Genomic DNA, 24822 nt, shown 5'->3' with positions numbered 1-24822 from the left:
AGATGAGGCATTCAAAAATATGTTAGGGGAAGCAACCGAAATTGCAAATACAGTTGATTGTGATCGAATTTTTCCTTGTATGCCAATAGTCAGACCTTGGAAAACAAAAAGATTATTCTCGTATGAAAGTGAAGATGAAGTTATTGAATCGCAAGAACAAAATTTCAAAGTCAATTTTTATTTAGTTATAATTGATATAGCTATTTCAAAACTTGATGAAAGATTTACATTATTGAAAGAACATAACGATGTTTTTGAATTTTTAAATGACATTGATTTATTAAAACCAATGGAGAAAAAAGAAAAATTAAAATATTGTAGATTTGGAGATAAAATTGACAGATGGTAAAGATTCTGATATAAACTCCTTGGAATTATGCGAGGAAATAGAAAATATTTTAATCTATCTTAATCCGAATATGAACGCATTTTCGGTACCTGAGTATATATTTTCGAATGATCTTATTAGTGTTTTCCCCAATTTGTCAATAACACTAAGAATTTATTTAACAATACCTGTGACTGTTGCAACTGGCGAAAGATCCTTTTCAAAACTGAAAATTATAAAAAAATCATCTCCGCAGTACAATGACACAGAATAGACTCAAAGTCATCAAATGTTAAAAAAAATTTAACATTTGATGATTCACATGTTAAAAATGTTTAACATTTTTAACAAAAATGTTAAAAATAACTATACGAAACTATGTATTCTGTGTTTTTAATAAATAAGGCATGTAACTTTTGGTTAGCATAAATTGTTATTCTATTTATTGTAGTAAATGCTACATGGAATTTCTTTTAGTTATTTTTTAAAGGGGCGACCGATAAAAGTTTGCACCCGGGCGGCAATACTCTTGGAGTGTCCCTGACAATGCCACACCACATCGTACACGAGCATGGATATACTTCTGGAGACCAAGGATATTAATCGAATCGAGTGGCCACCACACTCCCCAAATCTCAACCCCATAGAACACGTTTGGGAGGCAATATGGAGACACATTGCTGCTCTAAATTCCACTCCAGAAAACAAAGGATGCCTTATCCTTACTCTGAAAGACGAGTGAGCCAGTTTGCCTCAAGAACTCTTGAATCACTTAATGCTAAGCATGATACAACGTTGGAGAGGTACATTGCAGTTGGGGTGGACATATTTTATACTAAAATATCTCTCTCCGCATAGTTTTCTGTAAGCACTGTACATTAATTCCTTAACTATGTCCTTAGGAAATTTTTATCTTTTGCCAAAAACGTATTTCAATTTAATTTTCACGAAATTTATAATACATTTTTGTGTAATATAATTTATTAGTATGCTGGCGATAAATTTATGCCTACGTTTCTCTGTAGTCATGAAAACTTTCTCACATACAAGTGAAAATGTAGTTAATCTTTAGCTTTTGGACACCAGCGTATTATAAATGGTAGTAGATGGCATTCTGTGTAGTTGATAGATTTCGGCGGTACTCTAGTATAGATGGAGGATCGAGTAGTAGAGACAGCAGATTGTGTGGAGTAGATTATCCTTATCCTCTGCAATAGGTCCTTGGATTTCTTTGGGATGTCACGTAGTAATAATAATAATATCCACTGAACGCAGTAGTCTGAATTATTAAACTCGATACATATCTATAATTTTAGTCTTAAGAAAGAATAACTTCAGTGATATGAATTAGGTTGTAAAGTTTTGCCTGGCACCTTAACATAACTTAACACAAGTTTACAACAACATTAATGTATTCGTGATTCATAAAAGGCATAATGCCACTAGTTATGTGCTACAACACAACAGATATCTTGCGTATAACTTAAGGTAAAAGAATAAACAAAAAAAAAATGCAATGGAAAGGGAATCAAACACCGGGGAAGGGAAGCAAAGCAAATAAAACTTCTTGGTTTCCTCACCCATCTTTTTTTTTTTTTTTTTTTTTGATGAACTATAAGCTGAGATTAAAACAGTGAAAAGCTATATTAAAAATTTCTGTGTTGAATTTTTGCTGTTTCTCAATGGATTAGTGCAAATATTACTTGAGAGGCAACTTCTTAATCACTGATGATGCTGTAGTCGTTTTCCTCCGATGTTATGCTATTTTTTTAATATATTCTTTAAATCAAAATTGCAGACAAGCTTTGCATAATTCATGCACGTTATAGACATTTCATGTGAATGAAAATCAATAAACCAAAGACAGTTTTCAACAAGCCTAGAAAAGCACAAGAAACACAAAATTCTAGATGCCTTTTGACTCTCCAAAGGGAGCGGGCGGTACTCTAGTCTACTCCTTGGAAATCAGTTAGAAGAGTTTTCACTTTTCATAGTTGGAAGACTACGCATTCACTAGAATACGCAGAGAAAATTAAAAAAAAAAAAAAAAGCGACAAGAGGATACGGCAGACAACAGCCCCCATCTCGTGTTTCTAATGCCGTATTATTACGTAAGTCATATGAGTGCTACGGGTTGTTTTTCTGAATTGTAAGATTAGAGACCCAAGTTTCTTCTAGTGGCAAAGTTCTATTTTCCTGCACCAACGATGGCTGGCTGGTTTAAAAGAAAAAGAAAAACTGGAATAAGTTCCTTTAGATGGTGAGCAGAGAAACTCAGTTCTTTTCTCTATTGATTTTCCCCTTTTGTCTTTTTATTTTCAAAAGGGTAAGTTAGAGAGAGAGAGAGAGAGAGAGAGAGAGAGAGAGAGAGAGAGAGAGAGATGCTCTTAAATCATCAAAGTTAAGCAAGGAAGCTCTTTTAAAAAGTTAGGTTAATTATTTAATAATTCATATATTCTGAAATGTATACAAACAGCAGTGATGTGTTATAAGCAATAAGGAAAATTCTCAACATCAAATGAACTGTAATTTACGAATGATCTGATTTAAGACAGGAGAGAAAGAGAGAGGGGGGAACGGGGAAGGAGGGAGAACTTTAAAAAGAACTTTTCTTACCTTAAAGACTGAGTGATGATTCAATCTTCTAATTCAAACTTTTATTTATTAGAAGGTTGAATAGAAGGGTAAAAAAAATTCCCGTCGTTTGGGAAGCACCTAACGCGTTTTTATTTGGGTGGGGGGAAGGGAGGGGGGAAATGAAACAAGCCTGAAACAAAACTTGAATGGATCAAACAAGAGAGCAATTTATCAAGAAATTAGATCGATTAAAAATGTCCATTTCTAAAGAACCAAATGAACTATATATTTACGATAATACCATCATTAATACAGTCATTCAAAAAATAAAAAATAAATGAAATAAAATAAAATATAAAAAAAAGTGAAAGATAGTTAAAAATTTCTAAGATGGTGGAATAGATTGTGTTATAATTAGAAAAACATATACGGTAAAGTTAAAAATTAAAAATGAATAAAGAACAGAGTATGATTTTTATGTATTACATTTTAAAAAAATCTTTTATTTTATTTCAAAATAAATAAATGAAAATTTCAACTTTTATATATTATTTTCACATACATACAAATGAGACAGAGAGAACCTGTAACACTGTGTGTGTGTGTGTTTCTTGATCGTGTAGTGAAACAACACAGTGTAGTTTCAATGTTCGTGCACCGAACTATTGCTTTTGTTTCGCAGGAGGAGGAAGAAAAAGTTAATAATCATTGAAATATTACTATAAATCAGTGGTTCTTAACCTTTTCAAATTCACGGAACACTTTTGATTATAAGAAAATTTTGAGGAACACCAAAAACATTAGGGTCATAAAACTAACAATAAAAATATGCATGGACTTGACTTTTATAAACATGGAATTTATTTTATGCGATACTTCAGCTTGTCGGCTTTTGCAGATTTCAGCAATATTAGGTCTAATATGTGACATAGCTTTTCTCATCTCTTTGTTTCACGCTTTTTAGTTTTTCTATGGGTTAATATTGAGAAACCGAGCTCACACAAATATGATGTTGAAAACTGTAACAAAATTTTCAGTGCTCTTGTGGATAGCTGAGTATTCGGCTTGACAAAAATACAAAATTCCTCGAGAGTTACTTCAGAGAATTTCATTTTTAGAGTACGATCCGTTGACAAGGTAATAACTAATTGTTCTTCTTGTAGAGAAAATTCACAACTCACAATTCACAATTAACTGTGCAAAATAGATTTCGTATCCAGTCATAATTGTGTGTATTTAAGGAAGGAAAGTAACTTGAAATATTTTCTTCCAATATTATTAATTGTTCTGTTATAACGGAAATAATTCCATCGACATTTTTATTCAGAGTAGCCAATTACACTCAGAACTGTCATGCGACATCTTTCACCGGCGGAACACTTGTAACCAGTTGGCGAAACACAAGTGTTCCGGAGAACACAGGTTAATAACCACTGCTATAAATGATTTTTTATTATTGAAATCTTAGGTAGATTTCATAGTTATTAATTTGATCGTTATAGTCAATAAGAATTCAAAATATGACCTAGCCTTAGTACATATTCGTTTTTTCAAAAAGTTAAACTTACTTCTTTAGTGAAAAGGTGGTCTATTTTCTGAGCTTGCTGATTTGCCTGACCAGCTAAAATGCGAACTAAGGGATCGCTGCTAAAGTCGCAAAATTCATCAACAGAGAAAAAATCTTCACTTAACCTCGGGCTGGAGAGAATACTGCGACCATAACGCTTTTGCCTGCGATTGATCATACTATGTCCGTAACGAAAAGCAGCTGTAAAAAATGCTGCATATATCGTAGGATTTGTGTCCTGACTATAAACGTAATGATCACTAGGAACTTTCAAACCAGTGATCTCGGTAACGGTTCTACCGAGAATTAAAGGTAGATATTCGTTGTACGTGATGTGCTGAACTATCGCTCCTATGATTTTACGAGCCTCCTGGAAGGTGGTTTCCTCATCCCATCCTTTATAGCGAAGAGATTCCACGAGGCGGTTGTGTTCTCTGAGGAAGAGGATATGTAAAGAGGAGAGTACGGAATTCTCTGCTGCTCGTCGTTCACCTGTTAAAAGACATTGCAAATTAGGTTGATGCTAAATTCATTTTCAGAAGAAATATGCTAACAAAATTTACTTAGTTATTAAGTTATTAAGCAACTTAATATTTATATTCTCGATATGTTTGTCACAATGTTCATGAAAAGAAGTTTTGAGCACAGCTGCAAATCAGTAGACTGTAAATTACAGACTATTAAATTATGGAGCCTGCGTAGCAGAGTCGGTATAGGCGAAGCTGTTTGGTTAGAAGGATCTGGGTTCGGTTCCCATCCATTACACCAGGAACTTTTATCTGGTTACCTTTGAAGATCAGGTAAAAAATTATGCGTTTTGTAATTTTTCGTGAAAACGTTTATAGGGCTGCCTCTAAAAATAAATATTTTATGTAGACTTCTGAAATCTCAAGAATTTGAAGAACAATAGCCTATAACCAGAATATCTGATTTGCCCTCAGTCCTCCTAAAGATTTTTACAATGGAAAAAATTCGAATAAAGAATTTTTTTGAAGTTTGAAACGTATTTTAGTCTCTCTCTCTCTCTCTCTCTGTGGGTGCGTGGGTGGGTGGGTGTGTGGATTATGATAACGTTTATTATTCTCCCAATCACAACGTGTCGCTTTCTATTTTGAAGAAAATAAAAATAATCTCTCAGCAGGGCCGCATTTATCATAATAAAAATAGTGGTGGCACAAAACTAAGGGTTCCGTGTCTGAAATTAAGGCATACAAAAACTATGGTTTGCCTGGAAACCAATTTTTAAGAGCAAGTATTAAACACGAAGAACTCTTACACATTGAAACATTATAGCACATATTAGCAATATATTTTCAACATTAAAAATTCTTCGATGAAAAAAATTCATTTAAAAATGAACATTCTTCTGAAATAATCACTAACAGCGGTAACAAAATTCAGTGTCCAACTACAGATTCCGATACAACGAAACTAAATTATTTTTACATAGTATATACAATGTATTGTTGACGTAAGGAACCTTTATCAGGTCTCTTTCGACTAAAGGTGAGTTAGCCAGTCTCATACGGAGGTAGAGGTTTTTTCCCTCCAGGAAACTCTGGTTTTTCGTCCTTCAGAACAGACAAACCGGCCAATAAGCACACGCTGCTACAGTCAAAAATACATCCCCCCCCCAGCGGCAGGCCGGTTGGGGGTTGTAATAACAAAAAGTCGCATCAATTGTAACACGCGGGATAACAGAGGAAAGGAAGATATACAGTGTATTGTTGCTTATAATACAGCGACACTCTCTCCCGAAAGACGGGGTATCCCGGCTGACAGTCAGAAAAAGAATAAAGTTAGTTATGGAGTAAGAAACTCCCTACGTATTTTGTCAAGAACTAAGGAAGTTTTCATCCAAGCATGCTGTTGCCTTGTATTCAAATGAGGAAATTCAATGCGAAATTTAATCAGCATTCTTGTGAGTTCCAGGTATGCAGTTTACTTATGAAATCCAGTAGAAACAGTGAATATTCATTTTACTCATTAGCATCCCGTAGAGAATTACAATCATGTGTTTTATTGATTTGATTGAATTATATTGCTCCATTAGACTTTTTTCCCTTAATTTCAATTTTTGCGAAAAACCAGACCGTTTGCTAACTCCTGATTGTATTAGTATTACATAAAGAAAAAAAAGTCTAATGGAGCAATATAATACCAATCAAATCAATAAAACACATGATTGTAATTCTCTAAAGTTGCCATGCCTATTTCGCACTGATAAATAAATACTGGTCCGATCGTTTCTGCTGAATCCACTATTATTCAACCGAAGGATTTTTCTAGGGTTTTCTCCTCCTTGAAAGGAAGCTCAACAGTTTTAGTATATACGTAAACTAGACTTGGTTTGACGTCAACTTATTACTTTTAATCTTTTACAAATCAGTGGTTTCCCAATTGTGATTCCAGGAATAGTTCGTTGACAGACTTCTGACCTGTCCTAGGACTAAGTCCACTTTCTAAATTATCTTTTCATTCATGAAACGCCAATCAGTTTCCGAAATAAAGGAAAGCATTTCCACAACACTGTTTTGCTTTCTAAAAAGTTGCGTTCATAATTTCCGGATTAACTTCAAAGTAATAGAAGTCTTCGGGTTAGTGTATTGTAAGTGCAAACTATATTTACTGAGATTTGTCTGTTTGTCGAAAAAAAAAATCCCTGTGTAAGAAATCATCTTCTCCGACTGAGACTGATTAACTTAATCTGAGTTGTAAAGACGTAGAAAATGTTCTTTATCTTCTTGGCATTACTAGGGTCAGGTTGTTTTTCCATCGCAAGTTATATTTAATTTTACTTTGTATCAGGACTCCAAGATTTCTGATGAAATTTCGAGTCAAATCATCTACCTACAATTTCACTCCTCTGCCTGATAGGCCACAGGACGCATAGTGCTCATCCTTAAAAGTAAGTTACAGTGAAAGATTATTAAACAAGAGTGAGTGACAGAACAGAAACGAATTTTAAAAAAATATTCAAGAGGAATGTAATCAAGAGTAGACCAATACTTGAAGTAGAAAAAGCCATCAAAAACTTGAACTGTGAAAAAGCAATTGTAACAGATGCAGATGACATTCAACCAGAAATGCTCAAATTTGGAGATGTAATTTATAGTAGCTACATTGCATAATTCAGAAGGCCTGGTCAGAGGATCGAATTTCAGATGACTGGAGTAGAGCTCACATAATATCTATCGGTTAAAAGTAAAGAATTATAGAGGAATTTCCCTGCTGAATATTCCAGAAGAAATACTGCAAAATCGAGATTGCAAAATTTTACATGAAAGAACAAAAAAATCTAAAGAAACATAATACTCGTAGTTGATTGATGCACAAATTTGTAAGGAAGCTTATATATTTCTAATTTCTATATTTCTAACAAACTAGATTTGTGTTCTTTCATGAAACGCGAAGATGTGAAATACAAACACAGTAGTGGAAACGAATTAATTACAGCAAGATTCGAGAAATTTTTTTTTTCATATTCTCCAAATGTTGTGTTTACTATCTCTCTCTCTCTCTCTCTCTCTCTCTCTCCATTTGAGACCACATATTGGATGTCTTTCTAATATGCCATGGTGCTCGGAAGAAATATTATATATTAAAAATAATAAATACTGAGAGCCATGAGAAATGTGCAATATTCTTAGCAATTGCGCAGGCTACTATTTTTTAAAAAAATAATTTTTATTAATTATTTTGAAAGCTTTTGGCAAGTTTTTTCCTTCTGTAGGCTTAAGAAGCTAAACAGAAAGAGCTTATAAAAGCTCAAAGTATTACAGAACGTAACTCAGGTGAATGTTCATTATTCAAAGATTCAATTTATATTATTGGATTCACTTACCTAATAACAAACATTGGTTGTTACAGGTTTCAGATGTAGTTTTGCACGTTTCATTTTTTCGATGAGGATAAGCTCTTCCACCATAGAAATTGACCAGAAATCGAGCTAAAAAATTGATAAAAGTCACAATAAGCATTTCAAATAAACTGGACAAAATTCTTCTTCAGTTATGTTAAATATCTGAGAAAAATAACATCGTATATTATATTATACTGTATATGTAAAGTTGCCAGAAAGAAACAATGAGATCAGAATATTGGAGAAAAATGATAACAAGTATTATAAATTACTAATATATAATTATGATTACCTATGATAAATTGTATTAAAGTTATATACTATACAATTAGTAGCCAAAGTATCAAGGTATATCAATGTTGCTGTAAATAACGGTAAAGTGCTTTCTAAAGATAGTATCCGCTCAAGTGTGTGTGTGTGTGTGCGTGTGTGTGTGTGTGTGCGTGTGTGTGTGTGTGTGTGTGTGTGTGTGTGTGTGTGTGTGTGTGTGTGTGTGTGTGTGTGTGTGTGTGTGTGTGTGTGTGTGTGTGTGTGTGTGTGTGTGTGTGTGTGTGTGTGTGTGTGTGTGTGGTAATAGGAAAAGTCGTGATATGAGTGATTTCAAATGAGACGATAGCAGTAGCCGTAGGACGGTATATATTGGAAAACGTTGCTTTACTAGAGTGGTCGCATTATAGTGCTGTCTCATGTATATACGAAAAATGATGTCATAAATAGAAAACATCATATTAAAGTGGGGAATGTGGCGGGAGCACCATTGATGTGGGACCTCACAAAAGATCGCACAGTCCAAGAGGCGTATCATATTTAGGAAATGACGCGCGGTACAATCAGGGACTACTAAAGAATGCATCCGTAAATCGTCATGCTAAATACGGTTCCGAATTGGATATAACCGCTAGTGGTCATTCAAACGGTTATTTGAAGTTTAAGGAAGTCTACATACAAAGTTGAACAGAAGCCTGCATACTCTGGGAGTATATAGGCTTTCCTTTTCCGGCCTGGTTGGACAAGTGGTTCGCATATCCGCTCTCCAATGAACAGGCTGCAGGTTCGAATCCAGTCATGGGCATGAATATTTGTGATTGTCTTTAGGTGGGAGTGAATTTCATCGCCCGGTGTGAGACTGCTTATTGGAGGCTTCAGGTGGTCGGAAAAAGTTCAGTGTTTGGTCTCGAGAGCAGGATTTCCGGATTATGCAAAAAATAAATGCAAATACAAAAAAAATTAGCTAAAAATTATTAAAAATAGAATAAAAAGCCTTAACTCACTTATGACGCAAATGCACTATAGGTTTTACACCCTTTCGTGGATGGATGTCATATTTAAAAAAAAACTGATGAACGTTTCAAATCTGGTCTAGAATGAGATTAATTTATCAATTGAAGGTGATTTTGCCAATCTGCTGGAGGATTTTTCTACCGCCTTTTTAATACCCTAAGCTAAGTTCCGTTAGTGATTTAAGTTTTCTTTATACTTACAGAAAGTAGAATAATAGTGTGTGAAATGTTCACCTAATAGGTCATTGTCTGCTATTGCTGATCGGCCGGCAAAATAATATAAAACGCAATTTAGGATATTCTCCAAAATCGAATTTCCTCCAGTAGTATCATGACGTTGATGGAATTAATCATCTTCAGGACCAATAATCCTCCGCGACCAATTCAGTCGGGATGTTTAGCACACATATGCTGTTCAAATTACTCCATATTCTTTTCAGATACTGTGGAATCGAATTTGAGTTGTAGTTCTACTCCGTTTAGCCAAGAGATACACTTCTTATTTGTATTCTTATTATATTCTTATTCTTATTGTATACACGGAGTATACTTCACTGTCGTTATAATGATTTATTTCTGTTTTCTTCTGTTAACAGCTTATATGGAACATGTTTCTATATAAGGATATAAAAGTTACGACACACTAATAATACAAAATAACTAGAGTAAAAATGGCGTATGCTGTCATCAAAGAAACTCCTTCACAAAACAATAATGCATCTAGTAGCTATCATCAATGCGATGCTAAGACTCAACTACTTCCCCACTCGCTGGAATCAGGCAGATATAATCCTCATCCATAAACCGGGGAAAGCATCTCAGTTCCCCCAGAATTATAGACCTATCAGCCTCTTGTCAGGCCTTGGAAAAATCGCTGAAAAAGTAATACCAATATGCCTACAAAACAAAACGGACAATCTAGACCTAATCCCAAAAGAGTACTTTGGTTTTCGCACTGGTCACTGCACAACTCAACAAATCCACAGACTTATAGGATACATAACTATCGGATCCAATTGGAAACATCATACAGGTGCAATCTTCCTGGATGTGGCGAAAGCCTTCGATAAAGTGTGGCACAAAGGCCTCATCCACAAACTAATAACTGCAAAATACTCACTAAACCTCATCCAAATCATAGACTCTTACTTGAAAGACCGAAAATTTCAAGTGAAACTCCGTGGCCTCAGATCCACTACAAGAAGTATCACAGCAGGTGTCCCGCAAGGCTCCCTACTAACACCGCTGCTCTCACTCAGACGTCCCAAGCACAGCATCAACCACCATGGCTTTCTATGCAGACGACATGGCGATACTGACCAGATCGCTCAGGCCATATCTAGCCACACAATGACTACAAAACGCAGCAACGAATCTTGAAAAATGGTTTCGGAAATGGAGAATTGACGTCAATGCAGACAAAAGCACGGCCACACTATTTGCAAGGAAGAAAGTAAACCATCACGAGCAGTCATGATGTTCAATACTGATATCCCATGGCAAAAAGAAGTAAAATACCTGGGAATCAAACTAGATAACCATCTCAGCTTCAACTCCCACATCTCTCATGCCTGCAACAAAGCTAACTCAGCAATAGCTCAACTCTACCCTCTACTCAACCGAAGAAACAAAGTCAGTCCAGAAAACAAACTAAGAATATACGAAGCAATCATCAGACCCACACTAACTTACGGTTCACCAGCGTGGGGCCACACCTCCCCGAGCAACATCAAAAGATTATAATCCAAACCAAATGCCTCCGAATGATTTTCGATGCCCCATGGTTTGTAAGGAACACTATCCTCCACCAAGACGGAAACCTGCCAAACATACCTACGTTTCTCCTCCAGATAGCAACCAAGTATTTTGCTCAGGCATCACTCCATCCCAACCAACTCATTCGTGAGTCATCAGATTACGATGAAAAAGACAGATGGAAACATAAACGCCCAAAGGCGACCCTGATCACAGATTGAAATAATTCTACACAGCCCTAATTAGGGCGAGCCAGGTGCTCAAAATGTTCTTTCATTAAATAAATAAAAAGTACCGTTTACGGGATAAAAATCCATGGGATTGATGTCCATCCAGTCATAGAAGTTAACAGTTAACAATCAAAGAAACTATGGTATTGTTTGAGATCAGTGCGAGAAGGTTATAAATGTTTCCTCTATCTTAGATTTCTACACCAATGAATATTCTTCCAGTTGCGTATGGAACTGTTCGTGTTATATCTAATTTGTCTCACTCAGAAAAAAAAAAAGAAAAAAGCAGCCATTATTGTTTTAATCAACTCTTTGAAATGTTTACGTTTCAAAACGCCGAAAACTAGTGGAGAATGTTTAATGTGACAACACAGAATAGTACTTTTTTTTATGTTACTTCAGAGTATGTTTTTTGAAAATGTTTTGATAATGTGGATAAGGTTTTTGAATAAGAATAGCAAAAACAGACAGTTTATTAAGCATAAATGTATATAATATTTTATATACTTGGTATACAAGTATATAAAAAATAAGTAAAATGTATAGATAATTTTAATGAAAATTTTATATAGCAAATATCTTATCAATATACAAGTCACTGTTGATGAAGGTGTTGATAAGCTGCACCGTTGAGTACTGTTCCAAAATCTCTGGCAATAATTATTCCTAAAACCGTAATAATCTTTTATTTATTTATTTATTTATTATTTATTTATTTTTATAACAACTTACCTCCTGAACCGTTGTTCTCTCTTAACTTTTGAAGTTCCTTCTCTGACACACCATACACCGTAGAAGCATCGATAAAAGTAGATAATTGGTTGATCTGTTCTCTGTGTTGACCTTGAAAATAGTAAATTCGTTTTTATTAAAAACCATGATTTGGTCTCTTGTGCCTATTCAAACATGTTAAATTTTAGGGCCTACGGTTAGACAAATATAAAAGAAAGTTGATGGGAAACTAGTCATGAAATATTAATTACATTGGAGTAAAATATCTAGTATCTTATCTAATATAATTTTGAGGGGATACACCCTACCAGAAACTAATTTTGATCATAATCTTGGGCAATCGAAATTGGCAGGCTGTGGCTTAAACACACTAAAGTTATCCCAATGGTTATCGGTGCACTTGGCGCAAATTCAGGGAAGCTATTCAACTATTTACAGCAATTACACATCAACGAAGTGACCCCATGTAATCTACAAAAAAAACAGCATTACTTAGAACAGTCCATATTATGATTATGTCTGCAAAATGCAGACGTTGGAGCGGAGGTCAAATAGCGTTTTAGAACTTTACCAACTAAATTTAGGCTGCAATATTTGCAGATTCTCAGTTAGATGTTTCTTTGAAGTGTGTGTTTATATTTTTGTGTGGGGTATTTTTATTTGGTATAAATGGTTTGTATTTGATATCAGATTGTATGAGTATAGAATCGTGCCGTTAAGCCTAATCTTACTATTGTGGTAGTGATGTTGTTAAGCCTAATCTTGCCATTCTCAGAGCATGTGTACTGGGTGTTAATTTGAATACTATTGATTATAAGTGTATAATACTGAGATGATTATTTGAAGCAACGTATGTAAATTTTGTGTGGTATTTTTATTGTTTGAGGTTGCCTGTGTAATGATGTGTTTGATGAACCATTTTGGCAATTCCTGCAGTTTTTTTAAGTAGTTAGGGGCATGTACTTTAAAGAATCCTAATTTTCTGGTTAAAGAATCCTAATATGAGTATTTTATTTTAATCCTAGTTCAGAACTCAATATGATAACAAGATCATAGAAACTTTGCTTGAAAGGGCACAATCACAAATCTAATATATTAACTGATTTTGATAAATTACATGCTAGTGAAAGTTTGGTGGATGTAACATTATCGCGTTAAGGGAATGACCCTTAAGGCTCACAAAGTAGTTTATCTGCAAGCAGCTCTCTTCTATACAGCGTATTTTTCGAGAACTCAAGTAATCATTCTCTTGTGACATTAATTGATATGAAGTTTAATGACTTAAGGTTGATGGTATAATATATGTACCATGAAGAAATTAATATTTCACGGGATATGCTTCCATCATTGTTAAAAGCTGCCGAGTTGCTAAAAATTAAAGATTTTTTGGAAGTTGCTGTTAAGTGCTATGATTCTGTGGAAGGCACACAGCAGAGAGCTTCAGGAAATGATCGTCAGGAAGCAGGGAAACCGAACATGCATACTCATATTGTGTCTGACCAAAGATATCTTTATATGTCTGGCCAGACATATAAAGTAAGAGTCAACAAAGGAAATTGTCAAAAAAAGACCTATGATTGACTTAGATCTGAACCTAACAAAGAGTCGAATGGCCAAAATAATCTGATATAGGTAAAGTAATGTAAGTAATGTTGTCAGAGATTAAGCATCTTGAAACGCTGGTTTCTATCCCACTTAGTAAAATTAAACTGGGTAAATATTTGAAAACAACATTTGAAAATGTATTGACAACTCAAGTGACAGTGTTATAGATGACTTGGTATCATTAAATGATAAGGAGACAGACTTGCCAAATGAGTATGGTCATCTAAATCAACTTTCTAGCGGCCTTGACCTGGTTGCTGAAGGCCAACTGTCAGGTGAATGCGTGCATACCAGTGTATTGTCCCATTCAGTTTCTGATGCTACAGTTAATTCTCACCTGCCAATCAAAATCGTGGGTAGTGATGACATCAATCTTTTATTTTCTAGTTTTGATATGTTATCTGAGTCAACCATTTCTTCTGTAGTTACTAGGGATGTCAATCCAGATTACTTAACATCTTTATCATCTTGTGTGTCTATGGTATCATCTCTTGAATTGATGTCAAAGTAGAAACGAAAGATTATGCAGTTCATTTCACATCTTCTGATGTATCAACTGTTTTGCCTGTATTAATTGACTCGTATAAACACCGAAGTTTTAGTGTAATATATGATGATACATCTGGTTTGTCTAATGTCCCAAGTTTAAATGATTAACATTTCACAGTTAGGTGCCATCAGTCTCATAGGAAATATACCTTTTTTTATACAGCCATAACCCAATGTAACTGATAGAAGCATGTGGAGTAAATTGTGTTGTGCAAGTTCTCCTGAGACAAAGGAATTGACATTTTTAAATGACTGTAATATATTTTATAATTTTGATCTGACCAAATTGCATAGTCTATCTTGCAGCATTCCAATATGTTCTAAAGTTTTTTTATGGAATAGAAAGTATGGGAGGATTAAGAATGACAAGGAATGAGATGACAGATTATTTAGTAACGGATTAAGTGAGTGTGTGCATGGAATAAATAGTGCAGAAATACATACACAGAGATTGCTGAGCGATATACAAAAGATTGTGAGAGAAGATCAGGGACAAAATCAGGGGGTAAAGGATGTCAAATTAAAAAGGAGCAAAAAAGATATTGTGCTGTATGGGAATTCTATAATTAAGGGTGTGAAGGATGGTAGAGTAATTAAAGCGTGTTGTCCAGGGGAAAAGATTAAGGATATAACTGAGGCTGTGAAATTACAGAAAGATAGAGTGAGTGAGATTATTGCAGTTATAGGGACGAACGATCTAGGTAGCGAAAGATTTTCTATGAGACAAGATTTGAAGGATTTAATGATAGCAATGAATGCTAATTGCGAGAGTGGAAAGATCATGAGTGTGCTACCAAGATTTGATAGTGATGAATTAAACAGAAGAGCAATTATAGTAAATTGAATAATGTCAATATTGTGTAAAAGCTTTTGCAAAGAAATGAAACCGAATATTCATTTTATGAATGTCTGGGACGAGTTTGATAAAAGGAAGGAGTATTTCAAGAGAGATGGTTTGCACTTAAATGGATTGGGCGCTTGGCATTTATAACATTTATTGATAAAGGATAGAGTAAATGGTCAAAAACAGGGAAATGAGATTTGCTAGGGAGGCTGGTGATAGAGGCAGCTTAAATATTACTAAGGTCATTAATCGCTGTGAATTTGGGATTAGCTGTTCGCAGAAAATTAACAGTATACAGAGTGGGCTAACTCACACACAGGGAGATTATGGGAGGAAGGGAGTATTGCAGTTTACGTATACTAATGCTCGAAGTATACGGAATAAATGAGAAGAATTTTTGTCATTACTTAGTACAACTTGGCCAAAAAGTATAGGAATTAGTGAGACTTGGTTAACTAAGAATGATATAGTTATAGGGATTGAATGTAAGGGGTAATATTTTCAGGTAGGACATAAATGACAGAATTGGGGGAGTGGTTTTACTAATGATAGACAAAACGTTAAAATCAAAAAGGTACAAGTGCCTCAAGGTGATAGGTATATAGAGAGCAATTCATTCGAGGCTCTTTGGTGTGAGATAGAGATCAACAGGGCGAAATATGTAATCGGTTGTTGTTATAATCCAAGGGGTATAAGGGAGAATGTAGATAGTATGTATTGGCAAATCAGCACGATGAGTGAAGGTCGAGTAATAATTATGGGGCATTTTAACTTTGGGGACATAGATTGGGAGAAGGAATGGTCACAAGGAACTAAGGAAATGGAGTTTATGCAATTGTTAAGAGATAACTACCTGAGACAGCATGAACTGGAAGGGACAAGAGATTCAAGAGTGTTAGATCTGGATATAACATCGAAGAACATATCAAAAAGTAATTTAGTTACACTGTCTCCACATGGGGAAAGCGATCATGTGGTCTTGACCTGGGAGATTGTAAGATGTGCTGAATATTCTGTTAAGAAGGGGTATATGTGAAAATACAAGGCTGGTGATTATCACAAGCTGAGAAGTCAGCTTTCAGCAGTGCTATGGCATGAGATTTTGAAGGGGAGTGATGTTGATGATGCGTGGGAGATTGTCAAGGAGTATTTAAAGAAAGCTGTATCAGACTGTATTTCCCAGAGTCAGAAGGATAAATCAAATAGGAGTAAGATTGATGAATAATATTATTAAGCAGGAGTTGCTGATAAAGAAAAGGTTGTGGAAGAAGTATAAAGAAAAAGATGAGCGTTCCCATGAGCAGTACAAGGTACAGGCAAAGAGAGTAACCTGTATGGTAAGGAAAGCCAAAGCTAGTTATGAAAGGAAGCTAGGCTGATGAATCCAAAAGAAGCTCTATGGAGTTCTTTCGCTATGTGGCAAGTAAAAGGAAGAATAACCATGGAAAGATTACTTTAAAAAGTGTTGATAGTAGGGAAATTACAGAAGCAAATCAAATACTGTAGTTGAGTCGATTAATAATCATTTTGCAAAAGTATACCATCTTGATTGTGATGTTGCAGTGTCGAATGTGTCACTGACTGATGAGAGTCTAGAGATAGACGAAATAGAGGTGCTTAATATATTACAGAACCTTAATGCTAACAGTCTCATTGGGTTTAGATGGCATATCGGTCCATGTATTACGAGAATGTGCAAGACAATTAGCACCTCTAACCAGGTTGTTATTTTAAGCCTCAGTTCTGGTAAAGTACCAATAGAGGGGAAAATAATTCCACTGCATAAGGGAGGCTCCAAGACAGATGTTGCAAATTATAGACCAATCAATATATTTGGAGTGGTGGTTAAGATTTTGGAGAAATTGGTAAAAATTAGAATTCAGGACTGGGTGGACAGCAGTATGATACTTTATAATGGACAACATGGTTTGTGAAGGGTAGGTCTTGCCTCAGTAACTTGATTACTTTCTATAATAAAGTAACAGTGGAGCTGGATAAAGGAAATCCTTACTCAGTGATACTGCTGGACTTTGCAAAGGCATTTAACAGGATTCCACACGGAACTCGGTTGCATAAATTAGAACAAATGGGTATGGATCCGAAGCTGGTGATTTGGATTAGAGGGTGGCTGGTGAATAGATATCAAACAGTGGTTTATGGAGGAGCTGAGTCCAGGAGAAGGCAGATGACTAGTGGTGTACCTCAGGGCTGAGTGCTTGGTCCTCTATTGTTTAATTTGTACATCAATGATATTGGGGATACTTTGAAAGGAAATATCTACTTGTTTGCTGATGATGCAAAATTAGGAAGAGCGATAGTCAATTCAGATATCTTGCAGGATGACTTAAATAGGCTGACTGTATGGACCAAGGTAAATGACTGTCAATTTAACGTAGCTAAGTGTAAGGTGATGCACTTCGGGAGGATGAGATCACATGCTGTTTACTATATTGATGGAACTGAACTGCAAGAAGTTGACGAGGAAAGGGAGTTATTGTGGACAGAGAACTTAAGTTTAAAGGGCATACTGCAAAGATTGCCAAAACATCACATCAAATTACATGGTTGTCGAAGAACATACTGACAAGCAGGGAATAAAGGAAAAGGAAGTGATTGTCCCGAGGCATTAATAAGACCGCATTTGGACTATTGCACAGATCTGGTCGCCTGGATTTCCTGGTGATGAAGAAATGGTGGAGAAGATTCAGAGGCAAGTTATAAAGATTGCTGCAGGTCTGTGGGATGTTCCCTACGAGGATAGATTGAAAATCTGTGGGCTCCAAAAACCAGCTGATAGACGTAGGAGAGGAGATATGATAGAGGCATATAAATTATTATAGGAATTTTATAGGATTGACACTGATGACATTTTTAAGACCAGTGCAGGAAGGGGAGAGAAAGAGGGGCCATCCCTGGAGATTATGTAAGAGTATGGTTCACAAGGGTGTTAGGACTAGATTTTTTGCTTGGAGGGTTGTGAATGGGTGGAATGCGCTGCCAGAGGTGGGTGTGAATGCTTCGTCTGTGAATGAATTTAAGGAGAGGTATGATGGGTATTGTGTAAATAATGGTTAGTGTATCAATGTAGGGTCTCCCGCGATGAGTTTTTTGACTCCATGGAGACGCTGTTATAATTTTTTTTATTGTTCTTTCAAATATTTACATATGTACAATGATCATCTATTCAGTATATTATTTTACAAGGTTCAGCACTTTGTGCTACTTATAATGAGATTTAAATAGTAATGATAACAGTTTTTTTTAATATAACAATCATAATAATAATTTACAATTATATTGTTCAGAGTTACATAAGTTGTATAATTTTACAGGTTGTGGTTTACTATTTTTTTTTTCAACTTTGAAAAGGTGTGATTATACAACAGTATTTACACATATGCAATCTAAATATTATGTTTCCTTATTCTCACAAACATACGGTGTAAACTCACGATTTACTTTTAAAAGATTTTTTTTTACATTGCATACATTTGTCACAATTATTATATACATTACATACATTTGTTTACATATGATACATTACTTACATTTGTTTACATGTGATATTTACATTACGTACGTTGGTTTACATATAATCCATACATTGGTTTTCATGTGATACGTACATTACATGCATTTGGTTACATATGATACATCTTGGATGAGAACTAATTTCTTTGCTTTCATCCTCGAAGCTTATATGTAAACTTATCTGAGGATGACACCAGTTGGTTATTATGTAAAAAAAAAAAAAAAAAAAAAATCAGCTAACGCCATTTTATTCCCGTATACGGGAGTAGGCGAGGCCATTTAGCCCTATCTAACTTTTTGGAGACTGAGTGGGCAGTTCAATCTCCACTGGTACCCAATCAGAGACAGATGGCCCAAGGCTATCACTAATTAAGCGGTACGCAGTGAAGAGAGACGGCTCAAATGTGCCGCCAACTCGTGGTTCCTAACCCTAACACAATATATTTAATGTCTGAAATAATGTGGGTTCTACGGTCGATTTTCTTGAGTTTACAGGACGAAAAACCCGAGTTTCCGGGAGGAAAAACCTGCTTGCCCGTGCCAGAGATCGACTAACTCGGGAACCGGTCGAAAAAAGGTTTAGAAAAATTTCCTCTAGTCGCCGACTAGACTCGAAACCAAGATTTCCTTCGTGCGGCCAAGCGCGGCGGTGTGCAAACGCCACATCCGCTGAGCTACACAGGCTCATAGGTTTTTTTTTTTTTTTGCTGTGTTGGGAAGCTACGAAATCTATGATTGAGAAATTCGCGCGTGCGCACTCACACGCACACGCGCGCGCACGCACGCACGCACGCACGCACGCACGCACGCACGCACGCACGCACGCACACACACACACACACACACACACACACACACACACACACACACACACACACACACACACACACACACACACACACACACACACACAAACTTGGAATGTATTGATGTGTCGCTGAACTGGAAGCCTGAGCGAATATATTGTGTTTCATTAAGTTTGTATGGTATTTTGGGTGCGTGTTTCTTGTTCGTAGTATGTCCTTAGAGCTCTTTTCAGGCTATGTAGTTTGTAAGGTTTCTGTATTCAAAAGGTAATTTGTTTATCATGTCTGGGATGTAGAAGTTTCGCGTGGCCTTTCCGTAGCGATTATTGTATTTATATGTGATATAATTAGTAGTCTGAGGTCTTGTTATACGGTATGTATTTCTAACTGTCCTGTAGTTGGCATCGAAATAATGTTTTAGCAAGGCTGCATAGTGACATAAATGTTTTGCTGCCAGTATTTTGTGTTCTGACATTGCAATGTTTATAAGGTGGTGATTTTCTCTTTGTTCCCAAAAGATCAGTTTTGTCATTTTGTACTGTAGCGACATTAATCTATTTAATTTGTAGGGTGCACAGAAAGCATACGTTGTTATAGTGTATCTTAGTATATTTTGGCATAGTGCTTTCTATATTAGTGTTTTTAGGCGTATGGGACCTATGTCTTTTAACCTGTAGAGTTTGCCATTTATTGTTCGAAGTTTGTTGTGTAGATGGTTTATGTGGCTATTCCAGTTCATATCTGCATCGAAGTAAATTCCAAGGTATCGTATTGTTTCAACCTTAGTGATTGTAGTGGTTTTGCTGTTTTGTGTGTTTTTTTATGTTGGAAAGTGGATGTTGGATGGTTATATATTTTTTATCAACTGGTCGAGTCAGTAGATTTCTGAATATCATTAATTTTGTCTTTTCTGAGTTTAGGTGTATGGAGATTTTCGTGAGCCAGTCTATGATCAGATTTATATCATGCTGCATATTTGTTTGGGCTATGCTTGCGTTATTATGGATGGATATTATTGCTGTATCGTCTGCGTATTGGAATATCTTACCTTTAAGTGGTAACCGATTAATATCGTGCGTGTAAATGTTGAATAGAGTTGGGGAGAGTACGGCTCTCTGTGGCACTCCACAGGTTACTGGTAGCTCTCTGCTTCGGTTTGACCCGATACGTGTGATATGCTTTCTATTTTGGAGGTAGTTTGTAAACCACCTGTGAAGAGGCCCGTCTATTCCAACATGCCTCAGCTTTTCTAAGGTTTGATGTGTAAGTGTATCGAATGCTTTAGTTAGATCTATAAAGACTACCATGGCAATTTTGTTTTTGTCTAAGGCGGTATTAATTACTAGAGAGAGATGTTGTTCCCTTATTTTTCTGAAAACCGTATTGTGTTTTGGGGAAAATATGAAAGATCTTAGTGTATGCTGTGAGTTTCTTCAGTATGATCCGCTCCATAATTTGATTGATAATTGGTAATGTTGCTATGGGTCTGTAATTGCTGATTAAATTTCTTTTTCCTTGTTTGTATATGGGTGTGATTATGGTGGTCTTTAGCATACTTGGTATCTGTCCTGTTTTAAATATTTTATTTATTAGTTTTAGTAGGATAGGACTAGGACTTAAACTATTTGCATGTTGCTTTATATCTTTAGGTCTGATACCATCTATTCCTAGGCCTTTGTTTGGTTTGATTTGATGTATTACTGAGAGAAGTTCTGCTTCTTTTATGGTTGGGAACCATAATGTCTGTTTTGATTGCGGTCCAAGTGGAGGGTCTCGTTTTGTGATTGGGGGAATATTTCTGTGCAGTTCTTGGATGGAGTCTGCAAAGTATTGGTTAAAGTCATTTGCTAGTTGTTGGATAGGTTTTGCGTCTTTCATGAAGCTGTGTTTTATGGTTTCGGAGGCGGTGGTGTTGGGAACAAAATCTAGCATCTCATTAATCAGATGCCAGGTTTGTTTCATGTTGTTTTGTGCGGAGGTTAGTTTGTCTCTGTAGTAGCTTCTTTTTTGCATTTCTGATTTGTGTTGTAAGGCGATTCCTTGTTATCTTATATTCAGTTTTTAAAGCGGTATTATTTGGATATAGCTTTAATTCTTTCCATAAAGCGTCCTTTCTGTGTATTTCTAGGATTAAGTTTTGTGTTATCCAAGGATTTTGTGTTGTTTTTAATCGAATTCGGACTTTCTTTGTAGCTTTCTTATATATTTCCTCCAGTGTGAGTTTAATGTTGTTGTATAAGATATCTGCTGAATCTGATGCCAGGTGTTCCTAGTTTATTTTTCTTATTTCGTGGCTGACTATTTCTTCGTCCATTATTGTTTTCTGTCGCTTTTCTTCTGTGGGACATTGCATGGGTATTGTCTTGGTGTGCAGGTTTAGAGCGGTGAAGTAATGGTCTGCTACTTTGCACTTTATGACTGATGCAGTGTAACTATTTGGTGGTGCTCGGAAGTTTATATGATCTAGACAGGAGGCAGTGATAGTATTTCCGAATATTTCTTCTCTAGTACATGATGTTATTGTTGGTATTAGATTATACATGGATAGTGTGTCTAGGTATTGTACAGTGTTGTTCTGGTTTTCATTTGCAATATTTATGTTTATGTCGCCAATTATCATTAGGTGTTCGGTTGAGCATATTTCTTGGCTTGAAAGCCAGCAATTGAGTTCGGGTAAGAATTTTATCATGTTTAGGTTTGGTGGCCTATAAATAGCATTTAGTATTATGGGATGCTGTGTATTCGTGGTATTAATGATTTCGAGGCAGAGGGTTTCAGCATGCTCAAACTGATAGGCCGTTTCTTTTGCTATTAATTTTTGTTTGATAAATATTAATATTCCACCCCCTCTTTTTGTTTTGCGGCATGATCTATGTTGTTGGAAGCCTGGAATTTGGAAAGCAGTCGCTTCGTCATTAGTTATGGATACTTCTGTAAGAATCAATATACCAATAATACCAGTGTAATTCCTCAGATAAGCCTGTAATAATAACCAATGTTTTCGTATGCTTCTGATGTTAATATGCAAGATTGAGAGACCTCTCGCTTGTATTGTGTTTTGTTTCCATGCATCCAGAGATTCGAAAGTACAATTACTGATGTATTCTGGTGTAATTACATCTATCTGATGGTTCACATTCATTTTTGTTGTGTTGAGATCTTCTTATTGAACTAAGTTCAAGTCTTTTGTTTCACTCTGGCAACCTGTCTATATCTTCCGAGCTTTTTATTTGTATAGACTTTGAAGTCTGTGACTTTCTCAAGAATATTTTGCCGTCTTTCATCCATAAAAATTGATACTTTTTTTCTGTTTTTTCTTTTCTTGCTTGGTACAAAAGATTCTGATTGAAAGGTGTTAAATACTCAGATAGAATTGTCTTGCTGTGCATTTAAATCCTTGACTACTGGTTTTTTCAGTCTGCTGACTTTTATGAGATTGTCTCTTGTAGCCTTGCTTGTCAGACGAACTATGACTGATGCGGGTCGTGACGAGCCTTGTTTTCTGTTCTTCCTGGGAAACCGATTTATGGTCTGAATATCATTATGCTGTAGGGGGATGTCAATTGCATGGCCTAACTTTAAAACTACGTCTCCGAGATTTTCTGTGGATTCGGTTTCTGGAAGACCGTTTATGACAAGGTCTTCTTTATGTTGTTGTTGGTTTAAAACTTCGTATTGTAGTTTCAGGGAATTAAATTCTTGACGGGGTTCCGATGTGTCTTTTATCAATTTGTGCTGGCTGTCAGTTAATGCATTAATGCTGATTTTAATGTCTTTTACCGTTTGTAAGACTTCTTCGACTTTTGAATTATTAAATTGAACAAACTCTTCATATTCGCTAATTTTTTTTGTTATTTCTTTATTCTGGTTATCAAATAGTTCTTGGACAAGATCTACCAAGCTGGCTTTTATATTTTCTAAACCTTTTTCTATTAATAAATTTACAGAACTCAAATTATAAGACTCACCGGTGTTTTGTTGTCTGTTCAGTTCATCGTCCGATTCTGCCTCCGGCGTAATCAGTTGCATCGTGGGTGGTGGCGTTTCTTTGTTCTCTCTACAGTTTAGGCACTTCCATTCTTCTCGTTTGGCATTGGATTTGCGCTGCCAGGTTGTTTCTGAAAGTCCGGAACATGTAAAGTGAAGATTCCTATGGCATTTCCTGCAGGTTATATAACATCCGTCGGACGGCAATTCCTTCTGACACTTGTTGCACTTCATGACTCACCTTTCTTCCTTTGGACAGCTGCAAAGATGGCGACGTCCTTTGTTCTATACTCGTTAGCAACCGCGGTGTACGCTTCAATTTTTAGCACACTCAGATTTTGGATTCCATTTGACCGATTTCGATGAATTATATGTCATTGTTTTCAGCGTGACAAGTAGAGTTACTTTATGACACTTTTAAATTAAAAACAGGAGTTAGAACCACATTAAAACTATAAAAACGGGACCAGCGATACAACCATTCAACTGTTCGTATGCCTACACAGCGCCCTCCAAATAATAATAATAATAATAATAATAATAATAATAATAATAATAACGAGCGTTAAACATTTAACTCTGTTTAATTTCTCTTGGGGTACTGTTTAATGGTAATCTGTTTTCAAAGAGTGTATTGCATTTGACTATCCTGCGCAAACATGTAACAGCGAGAGTGTGTTCTTCAGCTCACGATATCCTTCATCTCAATGGTAATGACTAACTTAATTAAAAACATGAAATTTCAAATATAGAAAAAATATATGTTTTCTTTCTTTTATTAAATGAAAATCAATAACTGTAAAACAAAATATAAATTTTAATATTTTCCTACCGAGACGTGGAGCATAGCAACCCCCTGGGCTGAAAGCAACAGGAGCTGATCTGACAAACTGCATACAGTGACCTTTCTGGTATCGTGAATCATCATGATAAACCATTATAGGATAGCAGTCTGGATGAGGTTGTGTCACATTGCAACACTTTGGTTCTGAAAAGGTGTCATAAGAATGTATTGCTATCTTAAAATCAGTATTAGTATGTGTGATGGTCGGTATGTTTTGAGCATTTATTGGAGATGGTAATACTAAAAGATTAAAGATATTACGAGTCTCGAGTATACTATGTGAAATACAAAAATGATACTTATTTAAAGCAATTTACAATTTTAT

General features: G+C 35.6%; 1 protein-coding gene across 1 annotated transcript in view; it reads right to left on the bottom strand.

The window, feature by feature from the left end:
- The window catches only part of LOC150107155 (peroxidasin homolog pxn-2-like), a 41137-nt gene extending 16539 nt beyond the window's left edge, over positions 1 to 24598 (bottom strand). The window contains exons 1-4 of the mRNA XM_090391036.1: positions 24486 to 24598; positions 12332 to 12442; positions 8317 to 8421; positions 4474 to 4964 (exon numbers count right to left, since the gene is read on the bottom strand). Of these exons, the coding sequence (XP_090247162.1) occupies positions 4474 to 4964; positions 8317 to 8421; positions 12332 to 12442; positions 24486 to 24591 (813 nt within the window). The 5' untranslated portion in view covers positions 24592 to 24598. The remainder of the gene's footprint in view (positions 1 to 4473; positions 4965 to 8316; positions 8422 to 12331; positions 12443 to 24485) is intronic.
- Positions 24599 to 24822: the final 224 nt, after the last annotated feature.

Source organism: Typopeltis vanoorti, chromosome 4 (genome assembly GCF_054136105.1).
Source record: "Typopeltis vanoorti isolate ZY-2024b chromosome 4, IOZ_Tvanoo_1.0, whole genome shotgun sequence".
Lineage (NCBI taxonomy): Eukaryota > Metazoa > Arthropoda > Arachnida > Uropygi > Thelyphonidae > Typopeltis > Typopeltis vanoorti.
Note: the sequence above shows the minus strand (reverse complement) of the source record. Positions and strands in the feature narration are given on the sequence as shown.